This window comes from Tursiops truncatus, chromosome 2, assembly GCF_011762595.2.
Source record: "Tursiops truncatus isolate mTurTru1 chromosome 2, mTurTru1.mat.Y, whole genome shotgun sequence".
Taxonomy (NCBI): domain Eukaryota; kingdom Metazoa; phylum Chordata; class Mammalia; order Artiodactyla; family Delphinidae; genus Tursiops; species Tursiops truncatus.
The window spans coordinates 139,491,548-139,517,466 of NC_047035.1; the positions used below are offsets into that span (position 1 = coordinate 139,491,548).

General features: G+C 53.0%; 1 protein-coding gene across 13 annotated transcripts; it reads right to left on the reverse strand.

The window, feature by feature from the left end:
• Positions 1-1,713: 1,713 nt before the first annotated feature.
• Positions 1,714-23,288, reverse strand: MAN2A2 (mannosidase alpha class 2A member 2). Of its 13 annotated transcripts, none has more exons than XM_033852161.2 (25): positions 22,701-23,286; positions 22,350-22,556; positions 21,344-21,493; positions 20,515-20,772; positions 20,299-20,443; positions 18,212-18,383; positions 17,635-17,762; positions 17,245-17,418; positions 16,696-16,882; positions 14,051-14,228; positions 13,541-13,743; positions 13,152-13,334; positions 12,866-12,980; positions 12,564-12,631; positions 12,231-12,396; positions 11,475-11,711; positions 11,127-11,249; positions 10,716-10,830; positions 10,320-10,453; positions 9,996-10,137; positions 7,467-7,595; positions 7,073-7,122; positions 5,320-5,514; positions 5,050-5,160; positions 1,714-4,301 (listed from the first exon to the last, which is right to left on the reverse strand). In XM_033852161.2, the coding sequence occupies exons 3-25, from the start codon at positions 21,473-21,475 to the stop codon at positions 4,149-4,151; spliced, it is 3,498 nt and encodes a 1,165-aa protein (XP_033708052.2). In that variant the 5' UTR covers positions 21,476-21,493; positions 22,350-22,556; positions 22,701-23,286; the 3' UTR covers positions 1,714-4,148. The 13 variants fall into 13 exon arrangements, 12 of the variants coding, with proteins under 12 accessions (XP_033708052.2, XP_033708056.2, XP_033708054.1 ...); XM_033852165.2 differs by having other exon boundaries at positions 5,050-5,112; positions 7,073-7,147; positions 7,467-7,600; positions 22,701-23,285; XM_033852163.2 differs by having other exon boundaries at positions 7,073-7,147; positions 7,467-7,600; positions 22,816-23,283.
• Positions 23,289-25,919: the final 2,631 nt, after the last annotated feature.

A 25,919-nucleotide genomic window follows, 5' to 3' on the forward strand; every position in this document is an offset into this window, starting at 1 on the left:
TCATTCCTACCACCCAGACTATGATTTCCTTTCTCTGTGAGGGCCTGAGTGTCATTAGCTAACCACAGTGACAAGGGAGTGTGGTAAGGTCAATTTCAGGTAAAGATGCCACTCTCTCCACACAGCTCATACCCATCCCCTAGGCAAGCCAAATCAGGGCACTGTGTGGGCCTGGCCCACCCTGCTTGGGGGGACTCAGCTCTTACAGTTTGAGTCTGCCTTTCTCTTCATGGTTCCAGCTGGCCATACAGCCCTCCCTTCTTCATGGAAACAGTATGATTCTATGGATGGAGAATTGCAGAGAGGAACAGAATCCTATCCATTTCCAGTGGCTGAAGTTGCTTCTGTTATGTCCTGGTTCCTTTTTTTTTTTTTAATGTGTTTTATGTCACTGAAAATTGATTTGTTCAATAACCTGGTATCGATATTGCATACTGGAAAGAACATTTAATTGGCTTTGCCACTGACATAGGTGAGTTCATGTAACCTCTGTGGGTCTCAGTTCCTCATTAGTAAAATGAGAGGGTTGGACTAAATGGCCTCTATGTGCCCTTCTAGAACTAACATCATACATGTTTGTAATTGAAGAGAAATTCCGTATTACTTAACAGAGGATCTTGCATTGAAAGCAGGCCCTGTTGGGGCAAAGGGTGTCTGCCCCCTGGGCTCACTCTTTCCGCCTGAGTTCTCCCTCACTCCTAAGGTCCCTGGTTGATTTTTTTTTTTTTTAAGAAACACTCATAAATAGCTTATTAGAAATTGTGTGTGTCAGATTATCAAATTATATTGACACAATGATTTTTAAGTTCTTTCCAATTCCAGAGTATGGTTTATAGGTTAATTTACTTATATTCTTAACTCCAGGCATTGATCTAAGAAACAGACCAACACTTTAGCCTATGGTCTCTACAAAGGCTGTAGTTTTCTGCACATCACATTTTATAAACTGAATTACATATACACATAATTTAATTTTTAAACATTTTTGGACTGGAAAGGTGCATTTTTCCTACTTGATACCATAAAGGGAAGTCTGTCAGAATGGAGATGGTACAGTTATCAGAGTTCATAAGACAATAATACTTGCAACAAATGGGATCTAAATAACTGTAAAACTGAGTGTCCTTTAAGAAATGGAAGCTGAAAAGTATATTCAAAAGATTTCAATCAAGCACAAGTAATCCACTTTCCTGAACTGCAAACACTTTCTCAAGTACATATAAGGGATCCGGTTCCGGTTTTGATGTAACCCTCAGAACTGTGAGGCCTCAGGGCCAGAGCACCGTGGGAAAGGGTTGCCGCTAGCCTTAAAATAGTAGGCCCCTTTCCAAATTACATGTGCAGAAGACTCACCTGGGAGCTTGTTAAGAATGCAGATTCTTTGGCCCCTCCTCCCAGAGACTGGTCCAATAGGTTCTGCTAAGGAATCCGTCTCTCCTCTCGTGCACTAAGGAAGGGTTTTGGTTTTTGCTCTTGTTTCAGGTCGGTCTCTGGGATCCGTGGCTCTGCCGCACAGATGCCCATTTCAGCCTGCGGGCTGAAGGAGGAGCCCCAGTCAGGGCAGGCCAGGAAGCTGGACTTTCAACAAGGAATTCTGGTGATTCTGGACCACACCTTGAGCAATGCTGCCTTATGGAGTTCTAAAAGGCCAGTGTGTAGGAGTAAACATTTCAGTTCCTGGCAGATGAATAACTTCACTGCACATCTAAGACCTCCAGAGAGAACAGCCTTTATTCTGCTAATTTCCTCGGGGGTTCACAGATTCTGCCTTATCATTTGATTACAAATTACATTATACTTGCATATAACGCCTGCTATAGTGTAACCGCTTAGAATCCTTTACTAATATGATACTTCATATTTACTGAGCTCTTATATGTACCAGGCACTGTGCTAAGCACTTCACACTGATAAACTTCATTCTTTCACTATGATGTAGACAGGATTCCATGTGCCCTGGCCTGCTGCTGGCAGCAACGCCCTTGGATGACCTGGAAGAACTCAGCTGGTCACTGCTGAATCTTTAGGTTGCTGCTTAGCAGGCCCCAGTGACTTGTTCCAAGGAGCCCAAAGCAAGCTATTCTCCTAAAGTAACTGTACTCACCAATTTTTGAAGCGCTGCAAATATTTTCTCCCAAATCTGTCATTTGTGTTTTAACCTTGGTGGTTTCCATCATATGCAAACTTTCAATATATTTTTGGTGGTAAAATCTGTTTATCTTCTCCCTTATTATATCTTTTAGGTTTCATGTTGTTTAGAAAAGACCTTCCCACACCGAAGGTATAAAAATATCCTATATTTTCCTCAGTAATTCTGTAATTTTTTTGTTTTTTCTCTCTAGAGCTAATTTTTGTGGAAACTGTGAGGTAGAGAACTCTTACTTTAATAGATAGGCAGTTATCTTAAAGTACTCTTTATTAAATAGTCCATCTTTTTCCCACTTAAAATACTCCTTGGGTCCTGTACCAAATCCCCTCACACCTGGGTCTGATGCTAGGCTCTCCCTTTGGGTCCAGCAGTCTGATCCCACTCCAGGTCACTCTGACTGAACTCATGGTCGGTCGAGTGTCCCCTGGGAAATCTCGTAGGACAAGTGTCTTTTACCCACCTGAGCACCACCGTCCCAGACTCACCGTCATTCAGAATTTTCTTGGTATTCTCACACATTTACTCTTCCAAATGAACGTCGGAACCCATTAAATTCCAAAAAGTATCCAATCTCACTGGAATACATTGAATTTATGAGCTGATCTGGAGAGAACCAGAATCTTTATAGAAACGTGATGTGCCTTGTTTGCTCGGTTAAGGTCTTCAGCTGATCCTGTTGGATTGTACAGGCCGGGCGTTCTGTAACCCTCCCTCATCTCTCTTATCTGCCACACTGCAGGGGTTTAGTAGTGCCAGAACACAGCTGAATAATAGTATGTCCTTGACTAATTTCTGACTTTACTGGGAATGCCGGTGGTATATGACTCTTTAGAAGGCCACTGACTGTTGGTTTCAGATAGAGACACCTTTATCTAGGGTAGGATGTTTCTTTGTAATCTTAACTTACTAAGAGCTTAATAAGGGATAGATTTTCAATTTTACCGAATATCGTTTCAGCATCTCTAGAGACGATCATAAATTTTTTTCTAATAGTCGCAGCTGCAGGGAAGGCTAATGAGCAGCCACGGTGCCTCCTAACTTAGTGTGCATCTCCCTAGTCCCCGCACCAGGAAGTGATACTTCTGTGGAAGGATGCCCAAGGCGAAGCTTCAGGGCTGACTGTGGGAATGATGACGAAAGCTTTCTCGAGTTGCCCACCGCAAGCTGGAGGCTTCACTTTCTTTCCAGGGAGAGGAAATATGCCCGATCAAACGCCCCCATGATGGGAAGCAGTTCTTCGGGACAGTGGTGTACAGAGTGCAGGAACCAAAGAGGAGTCAAGTAGGGTGGCCTCTGCCACCGTTCCACAAATCAACACACAGACCAAGTGCCCAGTCTGAGATGAGGTTTTGGTACCTGAAGTGTCCCATGAGCTCCGGTCATGACAGTCTTCACGAGTCCTTCCTGCCACACTGCAGCGCCTGGCCAGGGCGTGAGGGTCAGGGAGCACTAAGAGTGGAGCCGTCACAGAAAGCAGCGATTCCTGCTACTCCTCTACCCCACTGCTAACTCGCGGTCCCCAGCCCCCTCCTCCTGGCAGCGCTCTGTTCCTACCTGTCACACCAGGACATGTAGCCCTTACACAACCACAGGACTCCCCGAGAGCCAGCTCTTGACTACTGTGACCCTGATGCTGGGCTATTACCCACTCAGGCTCCCCTGCTTCTCCTCCATCCCATTCAGGGGAAAGGATGGGTGCTTGAGCCTGCACCCAACTAGGTGGACACGCACAACCCAAAGCAGAGGCTGGCACCGCCCACTCTGACCAAGGGCCTTCTCTCCTACAACTCACTGGCGCCTGCCCTAACCACCCAACGCTGGGCTGTGGGTTGCCCCTTAACACAGAAGCAACGATAAAGAGAAAATGAGGGCAGAGCCCAGTCTGTCACAGTTCTGAGAGGTAGATCAGGACAGGAGACCCAGGGTGGCATGTCCAACCCGATCTTATGTGAAAAGGCCGTCTCTGTGGATGAACTTTCTCTTCAGGCCACAAGAAGCCTTAGCCCAGGCGGAGGCGAAAGGTGGCGATCTCCATGGGCTCCAAATAGATGTCAGTGCTGTTGGAGGGCGAGGCCAGGGGGTACAGCAATGTCAAGGAGGTTGGCTGCAGGAAAACCACATCCAAGCCACGGAAGAGGCTCCCCAGGGCCACCTGTGGGGAGGAGAGAAGGCGCAGGGCAGTGCTGGGGGCTGACACACCAGATGCTGCTGCTCTTCCTCTATATAACTTGTATGAATCTCACAGAAGCTATGGGCCTCTCCGCAGCAAGGTGCCTACATACACAGGTGAGCCTGTGCAACCTTGAAGCCTGTCCACAGACCTTAGGGTAGGAACTGCTGCACTGAGCTGTGAGCTCTTTGAGGAGAGGGACCATGTCTTTTTTTTTTTTTTGGCCGTGCCATGCGGTTTACGGGATCCTAGTTCCCCGACCAGGGATTGAACCTGGCCCAAGGCAGTGAAATCACTGAGTCCTAACCACTGGACCGCCAGGGAACTCCCAGCAGGGATCATGTCTTGATTCACTTCTGAATCACTGGTGCCCAGCACACGGAGGCATTTATCAGTGCCAGCCTTTGCTGGCTTAAACAATGGACAGCGTATGATGGCTTTTAGTTTTTAACTCCTGGTGTTTCCATTTGTTTGATAGAGGACCATACACATGAAACAGAAGTTCTCCACCTGGACACCTTGTCTGGAACTGGCCGCTGCCAGGCCTCAGAGGCTTTGAAAACACATGTCAACAGCTTCTCCCTTGCTCTCCGTAAAGCCCCAGAATAACCATGCCACCTCCCCCCTTGCTGCCCAGCCTCACTGCCGCCTCACCAAGCTCTTAGCTTGCCATCCCCAGTGCTCTGTTTCCCTGCCCTCCTCTCCCTTCCCGCACCTGGGCCCTGCTCACCTTGCCTTGGCTTGTGGTGCAGTTGAAGCCCAAGTTCTTGGCCTCGAGGCCACAGTCAAAACCCTTGCGATGTAAGAGGAGCGCAGTTTCGGCTGAGGGCAAGCTATCATCCTGGTGACAGACCACAGGGCAGCGGGGAGGGGGGGGGGTCTCTGCAGGGCTCACAGGTGTAGCAGCGCCTCTGCCCGGCAGGCAGGGCTGGGATGGGGAGGAGTCTGGGCAAGGAGGGCAGGGTCCGCCCCGAGGGTCAGCACTGAGCGGGACACTCACCTCTGCCTGGAGCGTCCGCAGGTTGAGCAAGTGGAAGTCACAGGGCAGAGAGGAGGCCAGAGGACGAAATGAGCACAGAGCAGGGCCTGGGGGCTGCCTCTTGGCCACGGGCAGGGCGAGCACAGGGGTGTTCAGGTACATGGAAGTCAGGTGACTGAGGAGGGACGGGTAGCTGGTAGAGGGGCCATCTTGGACCTGGAAGATTGGCCCGAGACGTGGGTGAGGAAGGGGAGCGGGGGGAGCAGGAGGGTAACAGCACGTCCAGGTCGGTTTCTTTGGAGAGAGCTTCCCTGATGTGTCTGGATACAAGGGGTGCCTGACTCCAGGACTCTTCAAATGCGGTCACTTCCCACCTCACACAGCTTAGGAAGGGCTACCTCACCAGGCCAGCGCTCCTCTAACTATGGAGGCTTTCTGCTCCCACAACACCATCGTGAGTCACACACTCCCATCAGCAACATCTCCTGTCACATAGAGATTCTCAGTGCAGTGAGAAGAAGGGAAGACAGACAGACGGATGCTTCACCATGGAGGATGGGCCTCTGATGGAGAAAGTCTCTGGGGCAACCCTGCAGCTTCAAGCTCGACCCCGTCTCCACAGCACCAGCCCTGATGCTCGGGCCCAGCAGTCCCCACAGCTGTGCTGACTGAGGACTACTCCTTAGATGGCTGACCTAGACGTCACACTCACAGGCCTAAGCTGGACTTTCCTCCACAGCGGCTACTCTTCCATATTCTGGATTTCTGCTCTTAGCACCACCCGCCTTCCTACTGTCCAGAATCTCGCACTTCCCTCAGCCACGATCTCCGTTCCCACCTCGGCAGCGTCCTCACGCCCATCGCCGGCTTCTCCCTCCCGTGGCTCATTTCAAGCCACCAAAATGTCCTGCTTGAACAGCCTTTAAGCTGTCACCCCTGCCTCCGGTCTCCCTGAAGATCCCCCTGAGTCCCTGCTGTGGGAGTGACATGCTTAGGGCAAAGTCCCAACAGTGTTCTCCCAGCTCAGATCCCTCACTGGCCTCCAGGAGGAAGTCCAGACTCTTCGCCAGGCACTGAAGGCCCACTACAGTCTGCCCCAACCTACCCCCTTGGCAGCCCAGCACTGGCCACTAGAACTTTCTGCAATCAGGGAAATATGCTATATCTGCACTAGCACAGCAGCTACTAACCACTTGTGGCCACTGAGCCACTTGAAATGTGGCCAGTTTGAATGAAGAATCAAATTGGTTATTGTGTTTTGTCTTAATACGTTTAAGTGGCCACAGGTGGCTAGTGGCTATCACACTGCACAGGCGGCTCTGGTCTAGCTGAGTGAACTCATGGCTCTTCCCATTCACGTTCCTTCCTGCCTCCCACCCTGTGCCTCGGTTCAAGTGTGTAGGGCAGACCCCCATTCATCAAAGACGTGCGTGGATGACATCTCCTCCAGGAAGCTGTCCTTGATCCCCTTGGCCCACTATGTTCTCTCACTCCTCAGGACCAGTGGACATACCTCTTTTCGACCTTGCATTTTCACACACATAACTTGGCCCCCACCCATACTCACGAGTCAATTCCTAGAGCTCTGAGGCAGTATCTTATGCATTTGCGGCCCTCTCAGTCCTTACAGCATAGCGGGTGCCCAGCAGCTATTTGATGAGTGAGTGACTGAGCCCCAGACAGGGAGATGGAGCAGTGGGCTCTGCCATCCGCCAGCTCCAACTCCAGCTACAAGTAACTAACACTAGTTCAACACCCCATCGCTGGCCCTTACCTCTCGGTGCCCGCTCCTGCTGCTGTGAAAGATCAAGCCCCTAAACATGGCTGCCAGTTTGGAGAAAAAGCCAGGCTGGTGGGGGCAAAGAAAGCCATGAGATGAGCAGGGCAGGAGCAGAGCAGGTTAGAGGACACAGGGGCGGGGGTGGGAAGGTGGGAGATGAGCACAAGGAGGGCACAGGCGACAGGGTGCCGTGGAGAGGGAGGTGCCAGGCTGCATGAGATGGAGCAGCAAAGCATCAGACTTGCTTCCCCGCCAACCCAGGAATCAGGCCCTACTCTTGCTACCCTTGCCCACCTCTAGTACGCTCCCCAAGCCCTAGGCTGGAACCCCAGGGCCACCCACGGGGCCTAGCCTGACCTGGCTCCCTAGGGGGAGGCCCAGAACTTACCTCCCTGCCCAGGGTTCGCCGTTCCAACAGGAGACGGAAATGGTTGCAGGTTCTCTTGTTGTCCTTGAGCCCTTGGCCCAGGCCTCGGTTGTCGTCCTGCATTAGTCGCCGGTCCAAGATCACCTCCAGCTGGCCTAGGGAAGTTAGCTGTGAGCCCCCAGCCTGCCTGTCTCACCCCCAAGCAGACACCGACCTCTGGAAGCAGCAGCCCACCAAAGCCCCAAGGGAAGAGCCCAGGGAACTGGCTGGAAGCTGAGTCACTCAGGGCACAAAGCCATCATGGAACCTAGAGCTGGAAGGGGCTGAGTGAAGGACTGTGACCCTGGCAGTTCACTGCCTGTGCTCCGCGGCTCAGGAGCCGGGGCTGGCCCGGGTGCCCAGGCAGAGAACCGTCTCTAGGCTGGCCACATACAACAAAGTGAACAGCAAACACAACAGCCATCAGCAGCTGCTGCAGAGGCCCTGACCCGGGGCAGGTTTTCTCAGGTGGGGCGGATTTTGTTGTGACTGGAACACACGCTTCCGGCCCTGGTTCTACGTGGGGGCAGACTCCAGGTCTGCCTGCCGCGTCTGTCAAAAGGAGGGAGCAAGAGGACAGCCAGATGGCGTATCAGGCAGAGGCTCAGATTAGGTGTTATTTGGGGTTGCCCTGCAGACAAGAGATGGCAGAGGATCCTTTGCTTTTTTTGTTTTTGGCTGCACCGCACACAGCATGTGGGATCTTAGTTCCCCCACCAGGAATTGAACCCACGCCCCCTGCATTGGAAGCACGGAGTCTTAACGACTGGACCTCCAGGGAAGTCCCCAACCTTTCCTTTCTTTTAAAAATATGTCTGAGGGGACATTCCTCATGGCACAGTGGTTAAGAATCTGCCTGCCAATGCAGGGGACACGGGTTTGAGCCCTGGTCCAGGAAGATCCCACAGGCTGCGGGGCTACTGAGCCCGTGTGCCACAACTACTGAAACTGGCATGCCTAGAGCCCATGCTCTGCAACAAGAGAAGCCACCCAATAAGAAGCCCGTGCACCGCGACGAAGAGTAGCCCCGACTCGCCCCGGCTAGAGAAAGCCCGTGTGCAGCAACGAAGACCCAACGCAGCCAAATTAAAAAATAAAATAAAATAAAAATATGCCTGGGGAAGGGACTCACTCAAAGCTGACATATGTTGGAATGAGGATTTTTCCCAGCATCGGTTTTTTTCAAGAATCTCTTGAGAGAAGCCCATACATACGGCTCTATCTGCACTCCCACCACCCCAGCCGATTCTGACTTACGTAGTTCCTCAGTCTTTACCCTGAGCAACCACAGAAAGGCACCCCAAATCCTAAAGTGGACCCCTTGCATGTAAAACAATCGCCTGTTAGCGCACTGTTTTGCAGAAGGGCAGAGACCAAGGGAGGATGCTGGGCTGAGTTAAGAGTTTTACAACCAGAGTGATATTGGGCAAAGGGGCACCAGAGCCTCATGCCTTCCAGCAGGGAGTCAGGTCCCCACTGTGCTCGCCACCGGCCCCGCAGAGCCTAGACTGGGCACTCTTGGCTCAGGCCTGCACAAAGGCTCTGCCCCAAGGACAGACGACCTGAAGGCCTCAGAGGCCAAAGTGCAAACTGTTCACTTTACCCTGAGGCTATGGGAGCCACCTGGGCTGGCCCAGTGTGACCAGCTCCAGGTCAGTCTCCTCATGTCCTCATTTTGATTCTTTTTTTTTTAAATTTATTTATTTAATTTATTTATGTTTGGCTGCGTTGGGTGTTCGTTACTGCGCATGGGTTTTCTCTAGTTGCATCGAGTGGGGGCTACTCTTTGTTGCGGTGCGTGGGCTTCTCATTGCGGTGGCTTCTCTTGTTGGGAGCACGGGCTCCAGGCACGTGGGCTTCAGTAGTTGTGGCACACAGGCTTCAGTATTTGTGGCTCACGGGATCTAGAGCACAGGCTCAGTAGCCGTGGCTCACAGGCTCTAGAGCACAGGCTCAGCAGTTGTGGCACACGGGCTTAGCTGCTCCGCGGCATGTGGGATCTTCCCAGACCGGGGCTCGAACCCGTGTCCCCTGCATTGGCAGGCGGATTCTTAACCACTGCACCACCAGGGAAGCCTCGTTTTGATTCTTAAGAATGTCATTCTCTCTTTTTTTTTGTCATTCCCTCTTTTAATGACCATTGGTAGGAAGGCAGAACGTATCTTTCTCCTTTGCTAAATATTTCATTATAACACTGACTACACTTTTCCAACTGTCCCTACTGCCATCCCTGTCACGAGAAGTTGGCTGCACACCTCAGCTAAGAATCACCCTTCAATACCCTGATGCTTCTTGAGGGGATCCAACAGGGCACCCACCCCCAGTCACCTCCACAGCTGCCTCCACCAGGGGAGAGGGTGACGGCATGTGTCTGCCTTCCTTTCATCTCCCGCTGGTGTGTGACTGATGGACAGGAAAGATGGAGAGGCCCACAGAGAGGACGGGCCTCGGTGGCGGGGATGGGCTTCTCGATCTTGCCCTCTCCCCCCGAACAGCGCCTGCTCCCCTCACCATCATGGAGGCTGGAGACACCCAGGGCCTGGGCAGTGTGCAGCGTGAGGCGGCTCTGTGCGTCCTGGAGGCAGGCCATGACCGGCATGGGGTAGAAGTTGGCCTGCAGGGGCAGCTTCTTCCGATACCGCCGAGGCTGCACCTGCGGGGGCAAGGCCAGCAGATCAAGAGAATCCGGGCACCATTTGGGCCCCGATCAGTCTTGCCTCCGATTCCTCCTGCTCTGTCTGAGCAGATCACCTGCCAGGGCCTGTGATGCGGGCAGTAAACACAGTCCAAGTTCTGTTCCATGGGGTCTCTGGGGCCCCAGGCCTGAGGCATCACCTGAAAGCCATTGAGGTCCGTGAAGAAGGTGCCCTGGCTGTCAATGTCTGTGTGGAGGCGCAGGGCCAGCTCCTTGTTGACGCAGTCCCGGATGTCCACCAGGGATGACACGTCCAGAGACAGCCCCTCCACCCCTGGGCACAGGACAAAGGGAGAGGCTGAGCGGCGTGAGCCACAGCCTGAGAGACTGGGCTGGGAGAGGCTGTGCCCAAGCCCCAGGCAATTCCCAGCATTTCTGGCCAAGCTCTACTCCAAGAGAGTTAAGAATCAGACCCATCTCAAATGATACGTCTGTTGGGAACAGATGCATGACTAGACAACAGGCAGAAGAAAGAGCACATCACAGCCCACGGAGCCCGCACCTCCTTCCCTACCTTCCTTGTCTGCAGGGCTCACCTGGCAGGTTATAAAGCCGGACTACCTGGTGAACGTGCTCATAGTAGGCCACCACCTCTGAGAAGAAAGGGCCTTCCGTGATGCGCAGCACAGGAGGGTCCTTGGGGACGTAGGGCTGGGGAAAGAGCAGGTGGCTGCTGAACCCACGGCACAGAGAGCAAAGCAGGGAGATGCTGGCCCGCGGTCAGGCAGGAGGACTTGTTCCCAGCAGGCTCTGGGCTGAGACCCCTGGCCGAGCCGGGCCCAGGCTCCCAGGCAATGTTCCTCAGTCTCCCACCCCCCGCAGGGGCAGTGCAGGCGAGGCACCCTGGCAGGCAGGGTCGCCCTGGACGAAGGCCCGTGCCCTTCTTCCTGCCCTCTGCTCCTGAGGCCTCCAGGGCCTGCTGGGGTTTGCAAGGTGTCTCTAGTTACCTTGGCCTCGCCATCGGGCAGGAAGAGGTAGGCTCCACTCTTGTCTTTGGACGAGCGGGTGCCATAGATGAGGAACTCCATGCCCACCCGCTGCTCCTGCTCCTCGTCCACCCTTCGGATGCTCTGCCGAGAGACACAGCCCTGACCCCTGGCCCCACGCCCACGTGTCAGGCCCGCCCCCGGGAGGGAGCCCAGCCCTGCTTCCCTGTGCTGTCAGCTCGGGGCCCGGACGGCCCGCTCCAGGGTCCACCACTAGTCAGGTGGCAGCACACTCATGGTCCGGAGGCAGCTTGCACGACCCCCCCGACATGCGCGCCCTCCTCCGGCTCCCAGACCCTGGCCCTTTACCTTGAGGAGCCCGGTGAGGCCTGAGAACCAGACCTGCATATAGCGGTTGCTGAGGGCGAAGTCGCTGGTGCCAGAGTCAATGACGCGTAGAGGGAACGCCTCGTGCCTGCTGACGGACAGCTGCCGCCCATGCAGGTAGACGCGCACGGAGGAGGGCAGGGTGCGGGGCCCGTCCAGACCCAGCTGCAGCTGCAGCACGCCCAGGCCCAGAGCCGGCAGGCGGACGGGCACAGACACCTGCGGGCACGGGAAGGGTGAGGAAGCGTGGGCCACGGCATGGGTGTCAGTCTTGGATGCAGGCCTGGGGTTCTGGCCCTGAGAGGCTGAGCAAGTCCCTGCACCCACTGGGGCCTCGGTGCCCTCCGCCCAAAGCACAGGTGATGTTACTTGCCCCTCGTCAGACTTTCATGAGTCTCAAATGATATTTGGAAAACTATGAGATGGTAAACACACGTTAAGCTTTCAATAAATATTTGTTGAATGAACAAACGATGGGGCAGCATAACTGCCATTTTTACTGTTATCATACTATACCAAACTTCCCCTTCCTTTCAAGGACAGACTCAAAGCCCAGGAGTGACTGTCCTCTGGGCAACCCCCCTCCCCAAGACTCTGGTCCCCAACCTGGGGAGTAAGAGGGCTGCAAGCAGGAGGGTGGGAAGCCAGTGTCTGTGGGCAGTGTGAGGGTCCGGGGAGAGGCCAAGGATCAGCACAGAGGGCCGAGGCCGGGCCCCACCTGCCAAGCCCCCGCCTCACCTGGTAGACGTCAGGGACCATGTCAGTGGCAGAGCTCCAGTGCGCGCTGACCTGCACAGCCAGGGGCTGACCCTCCTCTGTAAGGACCCGCACCCGGGGTGAGCTGACCAGAAGGGACACCACGCTGAGCCGCTCCTGCTCCAGTGGGTTGAACAGCACCACGTACCTGTGAGCAGAAGGTAGGCTCATCCAGGAGGCCACTGCTCTGGGGGCAGTGGAAGCAGGAAGAGTGGCCAGGCCAAGAATCCCTCAGTGGTTCGGCAGGGTGGGGGTGGGAGGGTGCCCAGAGCCAGGAAGGGGCTTTGCCTCTGCGCCTGGCCCAGCCCGGCTGACCTGGGTGAGGAATCCAGCTGGATCACTGTGCGCTCTGGTAGGGCATCGTGATTTAAGCGGGTGTCATCCTGAAATGAAGTGGGTGGGAAGAAAGAACTATCATGGGGCTTGGCCTGACTCGGAGTCTCGCCTCCCCCCACCCCCCAAACGTGTCCCAGGTGGGGACCAGCAGCTGCGCCAGGCACAGAGCTTTCACTCCAGGACTGGGAAGGAAAAGAAGGACAATGCCCTCGCACCACAGTTCTCGGCACAGGACTGCACACCAGAGGGTTCCCCTGAGCAGGTGCAGGAGCGGGGCTCACCATTTGCAGGAAGGGTGACTCAGGGTCAAAGCGGTAGCTTTTCTTGTCCCCCAGCACCAGATAGTGAGCTGCGTTAATGATCACCTGCTTCAGGTTGACAAGGGAGCGCAGAAGCCTGGGAGGGCGGGCAGGAGAGGGACCATGGGAGAGGTGACCACCGAGACACTGTCCACCTGCCAACAGGGCGAGCCCTTGGCAGGCCTGCCCACTACTGCCCGGTGCATCCTCCCTTTTGGGACAGCGGGTCAAGGCATGGAGCTGATGGGGAAGAGGAGAGGGCTCCCACCTGATCCCATAGTCCACAACAACTGCCTCCTTGGCAGTGCCAGTGATAGCGTCGTGGTGCTGGAAGAGTCCCAGTGTGCGCCGAGCTTCCGTCAGAAGGGCGAAGTTTGAGAGCGGGTACTGGCTGGCCACTCCAGAGCGCCGGGCATGAGCCACAGCCAGGCTGTACAGAATCTCTGCCCCCCTGCCCAGAGAGAGAAGTCAGCCTCCTGCCATCCAGCTCCCTAGGGCCCACCCTCACTCTGCAAGGCCCACTCCTCTTCCTTTCACCCCTTCTCCACTTGTCTTGGTCTCCATGCCCTTCTAGTCCCTTCTGAGCCAATCCAGCCCCTCCTTAAACCTCAAAGGCTTACTCTATCCCTCCAGCCTGGAAGGGGGGGCAGGTCTCACCGCAGGTGCGCTTCCAGGACACGGTCCAAGCTCTTGTAGAAAGGCCGCGAAGTGTAATAGCCTGTCCAGTAATGGTCCTCCCGGTCCGCGTAGGAGAAGAAATCCCCGCTTAGCACAGGAAACCCTGGAGGCTGGGCCCCTGGCTCCACCCCTGTCCTCTTGTATAGAGCATCAAAATAGTCGGAGAGGGTGCCAAACTGGGCCTGTGGGGACCACCAAAAACCGCTTCCATCAGTTCCAGAGTCTTCTGGGAATTGCGGCCCCCCAGTACTGCAGTGGAGGCTAGGGGCAAGGATGTTTGCCTGTGCAGAGAGTAGTCACCATGTCCTACCTTCTGGGCCTCAAGAAGCTGAGGAACCTGGGGAAGAACTGTGACATAAAAGGGAAACCATGCCCAGAGTTGGGAATGAACCCCTGCTTTGGAGCAGTATCGGGGAGCATGAACCCTCACAGGAAGGGCTGGGCTGCAGCACCACCGAGGCCCCCTCCCCGGTGAGTGTCCCTTCACACCTGCACGTGGAGATCAGGCTTGCTGTTAAGGAAGTCGAAGAGCCGCTGGTAGTTGAAGAACTGGGCATCCCACTCCTGGGGTTTGTCATATCGGAAGTCATCGCCCAGCGGCACCAGGAGGACGTTGCTTCGGAAGAGCCGGGACTTCTTCCTGTACTGGTCCAGGAGCAGGCCTGCCCTGCAGGTGGGAAGGGGGACGGGCCCCACATGGAGTCTCACATTATAGGATCCTCAGCAGAGCCAGCCTGAGAGGAGCCCTCTGATACATCCTCGTCACAGAGTCACTCGGCTTGGGGGTAGATACCTCATGGGGTGAAACCCAGTCCCAGGGAGCCCAGTGTTCTCCAAACAACTAGAGAGTTCTTCCTGATGCATGGCTTCAATTCCCTGGCCCCAGTTCTGCCCTTGGATACCACAAAGAACAAACCAGTCCTCCTTCCCCATGATGGTCTCTCAGACATATCCAAGATGTGTAAGCATTCCCCTGCGCTTTCTCATCAGCCTCTGCAATCCCAGCCCCCCTATTTGGTCCCTACATAGCAGCTGAGAATCCAGTCACCAGCAGTTCTCTTGAGTAGCCCGTCTGCCAGGATCCCAGAGTGCGGGGCCCAGCGCTGAATATGGGAGTTCAGGGGAGGCAGGCCACACCCCCTAGTCTGGCCAGAGCTGCCGTGGGAGCGGTGTGTGCTTATACAGGCATGTCTGGCGGCCCCCACTGTCACCCCACCATGCTGACATCAGTGATCATGTTTTCTGTGCATGCGGCCCAGCAAGATATTTTCTCATCCTGAACTTTCCTATTCTGTCTGCTGAAGCTAAGGGTAGAACCTTACATTTATCTAATCTTATCTGGTTAGGTTCAACCCACGTCCCAACCTACTGAGATCTTTTGGGATCCTGACTCTGACACTCCAGCTTTGTTTGCCACCAGTTAGTGATGCAGCACAGCCCTGGACTGAAGAGCCTGGACTTGGGGACTGGACTACACCAACACTAGCACTGTATGCACTAGCTGTGTGACCTTGGACAACTTACTTAACCTCTCTGGGCCTCAGTTTCTATAAAATGAGAAAAACATCAGTACCTACTGCCATAGTATTATGAGAATTACAATGAACTGAGTGAATTAATATTTGTTAAGCACTTAGAACAGTGCCTGGCACTGTTCTACATAAACATTTATTATTTCCTTTTTCATCCAAGTCATTAATGTAATCAACAGAAAAACAGAGACCTGTGGCATTAAAGCCTCTTTCTCTTTTTAGACCAGCCTGGTAATTGGCATGTTATGGGTGTTACAGTTCAACCAGCCACTAATGTACTTAGCCATGCTAGTGCAGCTTGTTCTGTTCCATTTTGCTCTCAAGAAAGGACTTCTCAAATACCACCTTCCCCTAACTTATCATCCTTGTAAGCCCTTTAAAGGAGAAAACGAGAGCTTCCCTGGTGGCGCAGTGGTTAAGAATCCACCTGCCAATGCAGGGGACACGGGTTCAATCCCTGGTCCGGGAAGATCCCACATGCCGCGGAGCAACTAAGCCCGTGCGCCACAACTACTGAGTCTGTGCTCTGGAGCCCGTGAGCCACAACTACTGAGCCCCCGTGCCACAACTACTGAAGCCTGCGCACCTAGAGCCCGTGCTCTGTGACAAGAGAAGCCACCGCAGTGAAAAGCCCGTGCACCGCAACGAAGAGTAGCCCCTGCTCACCACAACCAGAGAAAAGCCCGCGCACAGCACGGAAGACCCAACACAGCCAAAAATAAAATAAATAAATTTAAAGGAGAAAATGAGGTTATCTCCCATGACTTGCTCTCTGTAAACCTGGCCTGGCATCTGTAGATCACAGCTGCTGCTTTCAGAAAAAGCATGCCTTAAAAGCCCTAGATTCTTGCTTGGAATCAGCATTTAGATTTCTGGATTCTGGAAACAAAAGACCACTTTCTTTTCCTTCTGGTCACATGTTTCACCTCTTGGACATCATGGAAATCGGAGGATTGCAACATGAAAACCTGTTCAACTTGTTATATTCTTAAGGCCAGTCCAGTTCTGGCTAAATAATTGTTTAGCTCTCTCTTAATCCACCTTTTCCCAGGGGAGCTAATTTCAGCAACATCTTTTGGGGTCCCTAAGGATTCTCTCAAAGGGAACAGGTCTGTTTTCTCAGAGGCTGGAGGCTGTTGGGCGGGACAGAATGTGCCTCTGAATGGGATTCTGGGTGCACAGAGCACTGAGGATCCCGCGTGACTTCAAGCCAAGGCAGGAGGCCTGAGCTTAATGTAGGCATACCAGACTGAAGGTTGTAAGGCACTGGATCTAATCTGAGAATTACTTGCCTCAGTCAGTCCACTGACTCCGACAGTTTGTTAGGACACTGGAAAACATACTCATTTGGGAAAATAAAACCATTCTGGAAAAGGTGGTTCCTTAGAGCCACTCACTCTAGTTTTCCAGGAAAACACAGTAAAGGAACTGTCACTGCAAGGGCTGTGGGCCTGAACTCACCAACCGAGCCCACCTCCATTTTATGAATGTGGAACCCGAAGCCCCCGTGCAGCAGAGCCCAGACCAGAAGCCAGGTCTCCTGACTCCTCTGCAGAGTGAAAATGACACCACCACACCTAGTCCAGGTCTGGGAGCAAGTACCTCTCGGCCACATTTGTCTCTGTGATAGCCCGGGGTGGCACCTTCCAAGGGCAGTTGATGCGCCCCCCGGGCAAGCGCTTGAAATCAAACTGGCAGCAGATCTTGGGATCCGGGCCACATGTATGGGGGACGTCATAGCTGTAGAAAGGCATCATGTGGCAGAAGATGTCTGTGCTGGAGTCCGAATCTATAGAAAACACACCAAGCAGTCAGCCCCTGGAGCTGGGCACAGGGATGCTGGGGGTGGGAGGGGATCTGCTCCAGCTAAAGGCGTGAACTAGACTTAAGGCTGCAGAGGACATGCAGGCCAATGGTCAGGACACAGGGAGGGCTCTAGAGCCCACAGCTCCTCCAGGAGACAGACAGCAGGCTCCACAGAGGCCAGAGATCAATGTGATCCCCACCTAACCTGAAGGAGAGAGCTTCTGACGGTCTGCACCAGTGTTTGTTGGTCTGCTCTAAAGGACAGATGGGTCTTATTTCTGATATCCCTGCCCTTTCCCAGTGGGAACCACTGCTGTGACCCCCCTCCACCCAACCTGGCCTTACCCCAGGTCTGCCTCCACATGAACTCCAGGCTGTGGGTGGCAGCAAAATGCTTCTTGATAGCATAATGTACCCTCTGAATCAGCATGCTGGTCAGGTTGGCACGGCGCAGCAGGTAAGGCATGGTGGGGCTGTATCCAAAGGGGTCCACTGCCCAGCCTGAGCGCGGGGTTGCACCTGGGCAGGGGCATGGAAGCCAGAGGCCTGAATGCCTCAGGGCCTGGTCTCCCGGCACAGGGGTCCCAGATCCCGTCTTGCCATCACACCACACCCACGCTGGTGGAACTAGCCTAGAAAAGAAGCACTCCCTGCCAATCCTTGTGCCTTAGAGCCCCCTGCTGTCCTCTGGGCCCAGCTATGGGGACAGACTCCCACTGCTGAGCCCGGACTCACCGAGGTTTTTCTCCAGCCACTGGTGTCCCTCAATGAGCTGGTCAATCAATGCAAAGTAGTGGGAGTTGGCCTCATCCGGCATTACCCAGCCTCCTGTTGCAATTTCCAGCTGCCCGTTTCCCACGAGCCTGGAGTTAAGGACTCACACTCAGCCTGGGGCAGAGACCCTCTGCTCAGTCCTGCCAACCAGATGCCGGGACCTGTGTGTACTGGCCTCACTGAGCCAGTTCACCCAAACCCAGGACCAAGACAACAGACATGCGCCCTCCTCTCTCTCCAGCCAACCTCCATGCTGTCCTGGCTCTGCTTATTCCTGGATCTCTGTCTGCGCTTCCAGAGGCCAGGCCCTATGCTTTCTCTTCCCTGTGCTCACACTACTTTGATTTCTCCTAACACTAGTGACCCTCAAATCAGTTCTTTCCTTCTCATTCCTGGCCCCTCTACCATCACTCCTCATCTCTGCCAAGGTTCCCCCTGCCTCTCCCTGACACCTTGGCACCTGCAGCTCCAGAAGAGGACTTCACACCCATCCTAGGGCCCAGAGAATAGCCCTCCTGCCTCCCCAACTGGCACTGGCCTTCGGACTGCTGCTCTCTTTTGGGCATTGATGTTGTCCCACCACTTGGCGAAGAAGGAGACTTCCGCCCAGATGAAGCGCCGCCGGGGGTCCTCTTGCAGCTTGGACACCATGTTGTTGAGAATGTGCTGTGTCTGCTCTGTGTAGTACTTGTCAAAGGTCTTGAGCCAGCCTGGGAAGCCAACATAGGGTCCCCTGAGGATGCCACCATCTTCTTCAACTGTCCCTCCCTTACCTTTGCCATCAGGAAGCCCACCCCAGACAAAGCAATCTTAAGAAAAACAGACCTGGAGGAATCGGGCTCCCTGACTTCTGACTATATTACAAGCTACAGTAGTCAAAACAGTATGGCACTGGCACAAAACCAGAAATATAGATCAATAAAACAGGATAGAAAGTCCGAAGATAAACCCATGTACCTATGGTCAACTAATCTACGACAAAGGAAGCAAGAATATACAATGGAGAAAAGACAGTCTCTTCAATAAGTGGTGCTGGGAAAACTGGACAACTACATGTAAAAGAATGAAATTAAAACACTCTCTAATACCATACACAAAAATAAACTCAAAATGGATTAAAGACCTAAATGTAAGGCTGGATACTATAAAACTCTTAGAGTAAAACATAGGCAGAACACTCTGACATAAATCACAACAATATCTTTTTTGATCCACCTCTTAGAGTAATGAAAGTAAAAATAAACAAATGGGACCTAATTAAACTTAAAAGCTTTTGCACAGCAAAGGAAACCATAAACAAGACGAAAAGACAACCCTCAGAATGGGAGAAAATATTTGCAAATGAAGCAACGGACAAAGGATTAATCTCCAAAATATACAAACAGCTCATGGAGCTCAATATCAAAAAAGAACCCAATGAAAAAATGGGCGGAAGACCTAAATAGCCATTTCTCCAAAGAAGACATACAGATGGCCCAAAAGCACATGAAAGATGCTGGACATCGTTAATTAGTAGAGAAACGCAAATCAAAACTACAATGAGGTAACACCTCACACCGGTAAGAATGGCCATCATCAAAAAAATCTACAAATAATAAATGCTGGAGAGAGTGTGGAGAAAAGGGAATTCTCCTACACTGTTAGTGGGAATGTAAACTGGTACAACCATTATGGAGAACAGTATGGAGGTTCCTTAAAAAACTAAATATAGGGCTTCCCTGGTGGCGCAGTGGTTGGGAGTCTGCCTGCCGATGCAGGGGACGCGGGTTCATGCCCCGGTCTGGGGAGATCCCACATACCACGGAGCGGCTGGGCCCGTGAGCCATGGCCGCTGAGCCTACGCGTCCGGAGCCTGTGCCCCACAACGAGAGAGGCCACAACAGTGAGAGGCCCACGTACCGCAAAAAAAACCACACTAAATATAGAACTACCATATGATCCAGCAATCCCACTCCCAGGCATATATCCGGGGAAAACCATAATTCAAAAAGATACATGCACCCCAATGTTCACTGCAGCATTATTCACAATAGCCAAGACATGGAAGCAACCTAAATGTCCATCAGCAGAGGAGTGGATAAAGAAGATGTGGTACATATATACAAAGGAATATTACTCAGCCATAAAAAGAAATCCCATTTGCAGCAACTTGGATGGACCTAGAGATTGTCATACTGAGTGAAGTAAGTCAGACAGAGAAAGACAAATACCATATGATATCACTTACATGTGGAATCTAAAAAAATGGTACAAATGAACTTACTTACAAAACTGAAATAGAGTCACAGATATAGAAAACAAACTTATGGTTACCAGGGGGGAGAGGGGGGGAGGGATAAATTGGGAGATTGGGACTGACATATACACACTACCATACATAAAACAGATAACTAATAAGGACCTGCTGTACAGCACACGGAACTCTACTCAATACTCTGAGAACACCTATATGGGAAAAGAATCTAAAAGAGAATGTATATGTGTGTACGTATAACTGATTCACTTTGCTGTATAGCAGAAACTAATACAACATTTTAAATCAACTATACTCCAACAAAAAATTAAAAAAAGTAAAAAAGAAAGCCCACTCCACACCCTGGCTCCCAGGGTCTGCTGGGCCCTCACCTGGGTCATTGTGAGAGTGAGGGACCACAAACACCTGCAGGTCTTCGGTGTCCCAGTCGTGCGGGCTATAAGAGATGTCAAAGCCTTGCTTCCACACGCCGCCATCCACGTTGTCAAATGGTAACTCCTCTGATACAGTCAGCATCTGCCAGGCAGGAGAGCAGCTCAGTGCCCCAGCCATGGCCACTGTGGGTCCCTGCCAGCTCTGACTCTTACCTGCAGCTCTGGCTTCTGGCCCCGGACCCCCAAAGCAAATTGGCAGTCTTGAGGGGAGATGGAGAAGAAGCTGGGTCGGGGCTCTGGTGGCACCACCCAGGAGCCATTGGACATATAGTATGGCAGCAGGGCAGGTGGGCCCTCCACGTTGGCCGTCAGCTCCAGCACAGAGTCCTTGATGTGGCTGATGATCTCATGATTCTCCTCCAACAGCTGCTCCAGCTGTTCAATGCGGTTCTGCAGCACAGAAATTTGACTCTGCCAAAAAAACCAAAAAGCAATCACTCCCAGCTCCTTATGTCACAAGAAGGATCTCTGCATGGGGCCCACCACCTGAGGCCTGACTATGATCCTTCCCTCCCCAGCCAAAGGCAGGACCATGAGCCTACAGGGCTGGATTGCTCTGGTCAGATAAGGGAAGAGGTGTGAATCACTACTGAAGACTGCAGTCCACTTGGGTTGGGAGTACCCTCACTCTCTAGCTTATGGATGGCAAAGATTTCACCTCCCATGCCTATTCTCAACAATCGGCGTTGCCTCTCAGGAGCATTGTGCTGACAAGGACTGCACTGGGGCTTAGTGGGAAGGGATGCTGCAATCCATTAGCAATGTCTGCCAATAATTCAGGCGGACAGAGCAGCAGTACATATTGCCATTTTCCCTCCCTCCTTTCTTTTTGCCATCACTGCTTTCAGCTTTGAGTTTCTAGAAAATCTGCCTATTGGGAAGGAATGTTCTTGCCCTGGGCTGACATGACTCTCCAGCTGGGGCAATAACCCGATCCCAGATGATTTGTGTATGAAGAGATCAGCAATCAGGCATGACTCACCCGGGGGAAGTTCCCACCGTTCTGGTGTCGGGTGGGATCATGCTGCACTCGATCCAGCATGAGGTAGAGTGAGAAGACAGCCACACAGAAGATGGCAGCCCCACACACTGTCACCTGCTTTTTCAGCTTCATACTGGCCTCCACACACACCTGGCCGGAGGGACACCACATGTAGCTCCAGCAGGCAAAAATCCCTTTGGTGGCCTTTCCACCAAATGCCCCAAGGAGTTCCTGAGGGCTGCTCCCGAAGAACACCAAAGAAAAGAAAGCTTCTAAGCACCGAATCCCGACACTGGCTACGGATCCTGACCCAACCTGGATCGTATTCTCTTGGCTGAGACACAGAAAGCACTAGTAAGAGGCACATGTGAGGCCGGTCCTGCCTGGTCCTGGTAGCAGCTTTGCCCCTAGGGTGGAGATGATGCTCTCTCCCAGGCAGATGCTATTAAAAAACACGCCCGGAAAACAAAACTTCCCAGCTGTGACTCCTGAGTTCGCCATACAACTTCCTGATTATAACCAGCTGCCCACAGAGCTTGCCTACAAGAAAGACACAGCCAGTTAAAGGACGTGGGTGTCCAAGCTCCCTGGCCATGTGCCTCTAATTTCAGAGGAATATACTGGTATCTATTTTGATTTAAAGAATATAGACAAAGCCCCAAGAGACTAACAAGAAAGCCTTTCTCCCTGCCCGCTTGCATCAGACTGGTACTCACCAGAAACAGTGACTGGCACAGCTGGTCTCTTATTCAGAAATGCAGAATGAATAAAAAAAGAAGCCACAGCTTATGTTTCTAACATAAAGAGTCCTCTCCCTGTTAGCTCTGACTCCTGCCGTGGGTAACTTTCAGCTTCTGCTTACAGAACATTTAGGGGACCCCCCGGAAGCCACCAGTGATTGATGTCAAAGATAACCTGGGTAGGGAGAAGCTAGGCACAGCTGCTCGGCTGTGGGGCAACTTCAGAGAATCAGTGTCCTCCGCCACCGCCCGCGGCCCGCACTTGCCTGCTGGGCGGAGGGAGACAGCTAGCTGCCGGCTGAGCGGCGGAGGGAGCGGCAGCTCAGGAGTCTGTCTTCCTCCAGCCCTCGGGCTGAGGAGCTCTGTCGCCTCTGCAGCGTTGTGCCCTATTTAGCGCGATCTTATTCCGCTCAGGAGCCTCCGGGCAATATTTTTAGCCCTGGGAGGCTGAGTCCAGGCCAAAGTAGGTGGAGCTGGGGAGAGAGAGTTGGATCTCAGAGGGGGGCCGGCACCTGCCGCCGGGTCTTCGGCTACTCGCCCGCTCGCCGGCCCAGCCCCCTCCCGGCCCTCGACCCTCCCCGGCTCTGCCGGGCCCCGGGACCGCAACGGCAACTGACCCGTGCGGGAGCTCGGGCCGCCTCCGACTCCAAAGCGCCGCACGCGCTCCTGCCGCTCAAGCCCGGCCTCGGCCGGGGCAACCGGAGCCCTGCCCGCGCCCGCCCAGCGCGTTACCGTCTGCGGCCGGCTTCCGCGCCGCTCCGGGCCCCGCCGGCCGAGCTGCGCCCCTCACATCCCCGGGTAGGGCGGCCCGCGCGGAGGCAGCGACGCAGGCGAAGGCGGGCGTCCGCCCACCAATCGCTCCCACAGAGGCCAGGCCGCCGGCGCCGGCTCCCCACGCTGGAGGCCGCCGGGCAGAGCGGCGTGCGGGGCGGGGACAGCCTCGCCGCGCCTCCGCGCCACCCCAGCCCCGCCTCCTCGCCTCGGCCCCGCCTCCGCCTGCGGTGCGCCCCGCCGAGCCGGGCGAGTCCGGCCACTGGCGTCCCTATCTCAGCTCCGGCGGGCCGGCCCGGCGCTTCCGGTGCGGTTTGCGCCGTGGCCCCCGCCGCCGGCAGAGGGTCCGCAGTGCGCAGCCGCAGCCGCAGCCCGGACCCGGCCTGGGAGAGCTGCGGGTCCGCGAGGAGGGGCGCGCAACTTGAGGTTTTACTGAGTCTTCCTAGAGTAAGCTCATTAATTAGCAGTAGTAGAAACATTCCTCCTCCATTTCACCAACCGAACGGTGAAGTACATTTTCCAGCTCCCTCCCGGTTCTGGTGTAGGTATCCTTAATTAGATGCAGTTACGCTCCTCAGGCAAAGGGGTGCTGCCTCCTGTTGGTACCGTGCGTTAATCACGGCCCCTTTCCGTGCTTGCCTCCTGTAAGGCCTATAATTTTCTTGCTTGTTCTTTTACTGGACATCTAGGTTGTTTATAATTTTGCAGCATAATAAACCACGCTAGTGAACATCTCCATGAATTCCACATGTCTTCTTTTTAAACTATTACCTTAGAACAAACTTTCAGCGGTGAGGTTACCTGGGCCAAAGCTAAGGACTGATATGACTGATGATACTTGGCATTCTGTTGCTCCCCAAAAGGGTTGTGCCAGTTTCCACCGCCAATTACAAACTGTTGAAAATTGCTTAAGCAACTTTTTGGTTGATTAACCAGATTTACAAACCCATCTCATTGTTTTAACTCCCATTTCTTTTATCACCATCAGAAACATTTTTCTAGGTTTATTTGCCAACTAGCATGCCTGTTACTAAGGTGGTAGACCTAGGCTGGGTTCGTCATCCTCTGTGTCTCTGTGTTTTGTCCTGTGTTCTGGGAAATTTATCTTCCGACCTGTTTACTGAATTTTCCATTTTGGCAATCATAATCTTATTTTCAAGAGCTCTTATTGATTCTCTGGTGGTTCTTTTCTTTTTTTTTTTAACTGAGATACAACTTACAGTATATGGCACAAGTCTTAAGTGTGCTGCTCATGTATATAAATGGATATAGAAGTATAATCACCACTCAGATCAAAATATCACTTTCTCATCACTCCAAAAAGTTCCCCTCTGTCAAGAGGTCAAGCATTCCCTAAGTGCAGCCTGGTAGCTAACAAGGCCACAAATCCTTTTGTACAAATCACTGTGCAGCTGCCAGGTGTGCCTACCACATTTCCATGAGACCCAGCCAGTAAGAGGATGACAAGCCCCAGTGGATCCAGACGGCTATTACTCACACAGACAGCAAATGCAAGACCAGCATGGTGTCGGATTTCCCTCGTCACAGGACAGCACTGAACCAGAGGGACCAGATGACAGGCAGCACGATGATAGGTCTGTCTGTGGCTGAGAAGCCAACTCAACTGCAGTCAGACAATTTTATGACCTGCAGCTACACTCTAAGTGGGGGGAGGAGGGTGGGGCAAGGTGGAAAGGACTACACTTAACTGAAACTAGGAAGACAGATGAGAGAAGTGGCCTTGTGGGGCTTCCCTGGGGGCGCAGTGGATAAGAATCCACCTGCCAATGCAGGAAACACGGGTTTTAGCCCTGCTCCGGGAGGATCCCACATGCTGCAAAGCAACTAAGCCCGTGCGCCACAACTACTGAGCCTGTGCTCTAGAGCCCGCGAGTCACAACTACTGAGCCCGAGTGCCACAACTACTGAAGCCCGCGTGCCTAGAGCCCGTGCTCTGCAACAAGAGAAGCCACCGCAATGAGAAGCCTGTGCACCAGAACGAAGAATAGCCCTGGTCGCCGCAGCTAGAGAAAGCCCACGTGCAGCAACAAAGACCCAAGGCAGCCAAAAATAAATTAATTAATTAATTTAAATATTACATCTCCTTTATTTAAAAAAAAGATCTCATTTCCTTGAGCACCCCTAAATCCACTAGTTCCTTGATCAAGACTGTGGCACCCCCCCCCACTTCCCTATCCATAGCCCTCTGCTTCTTGGTAACCACTTGGCTAGGTCAGGAGAGGTGACCAGTTGTCCCTGTCCTAATTATCACCATCCTAATCATGACACTTCTCCATTGGGAACATCCCTTACAAACAAAAGAAGTCTTAAACATACTTCAAACATCTATTCCCACAATACATTCAACAATGTTATTTACAACCACTTGGGTGTGTATTAGCTTAAAAAGTCTCACCTGGGGACTTCCCTGGCAGTCCAGTGGTTAGGACTCTGCACTTCCACTGCATGAGGCGTGGGTTCAATCCCTGGTCGGGGAACTAAGATCCCGCATGCCACACGGTGTGGCCAAAAAAAAAAAAAAAAAAAAAATTAAAAGGTCCCACCCCCAAACTACCTCAGTCTGTTGTCCAGTTTGAGAGCTATTTCCAAATCTAGTAAGAGTGAGTTTTCAGCCATGCCTCTGGGCACATCCCAGTATCCCAGTGGCCTGTGCCACCATGTTCAGGAGGGCTGAGGTTTGGCAACCATGGTTGCTGTTAGTTCCCAGTACACTGCATAGGGTCTCTGGTCTCCCCTGGGGATGGAGGGACCTTGGCCTCTAACCTAGTTTGTCCTGTTTGTCTCTGAAGGGGTTCAGGGGTAGCACTGAAAGTGTTGGGTCAAAGAGTAAACAGAACAAACCCCATGCTTCTACAGGAGTTTGGGGCTCTCTTGGTGCTCCTCTTTTTGGCCCCCAGGAAATGCCAAAAATAACCCAGTTAAAGCCCAAATCTCTTAAGTCCCATGGCCTTCCCAGAGCCCAATAACAAGAGACAATTTTTCTTCATGGAAAGACTATCACTTTCCTCTTTCGGGATCCCTGGCATAGTAGCCAAGCCCACACG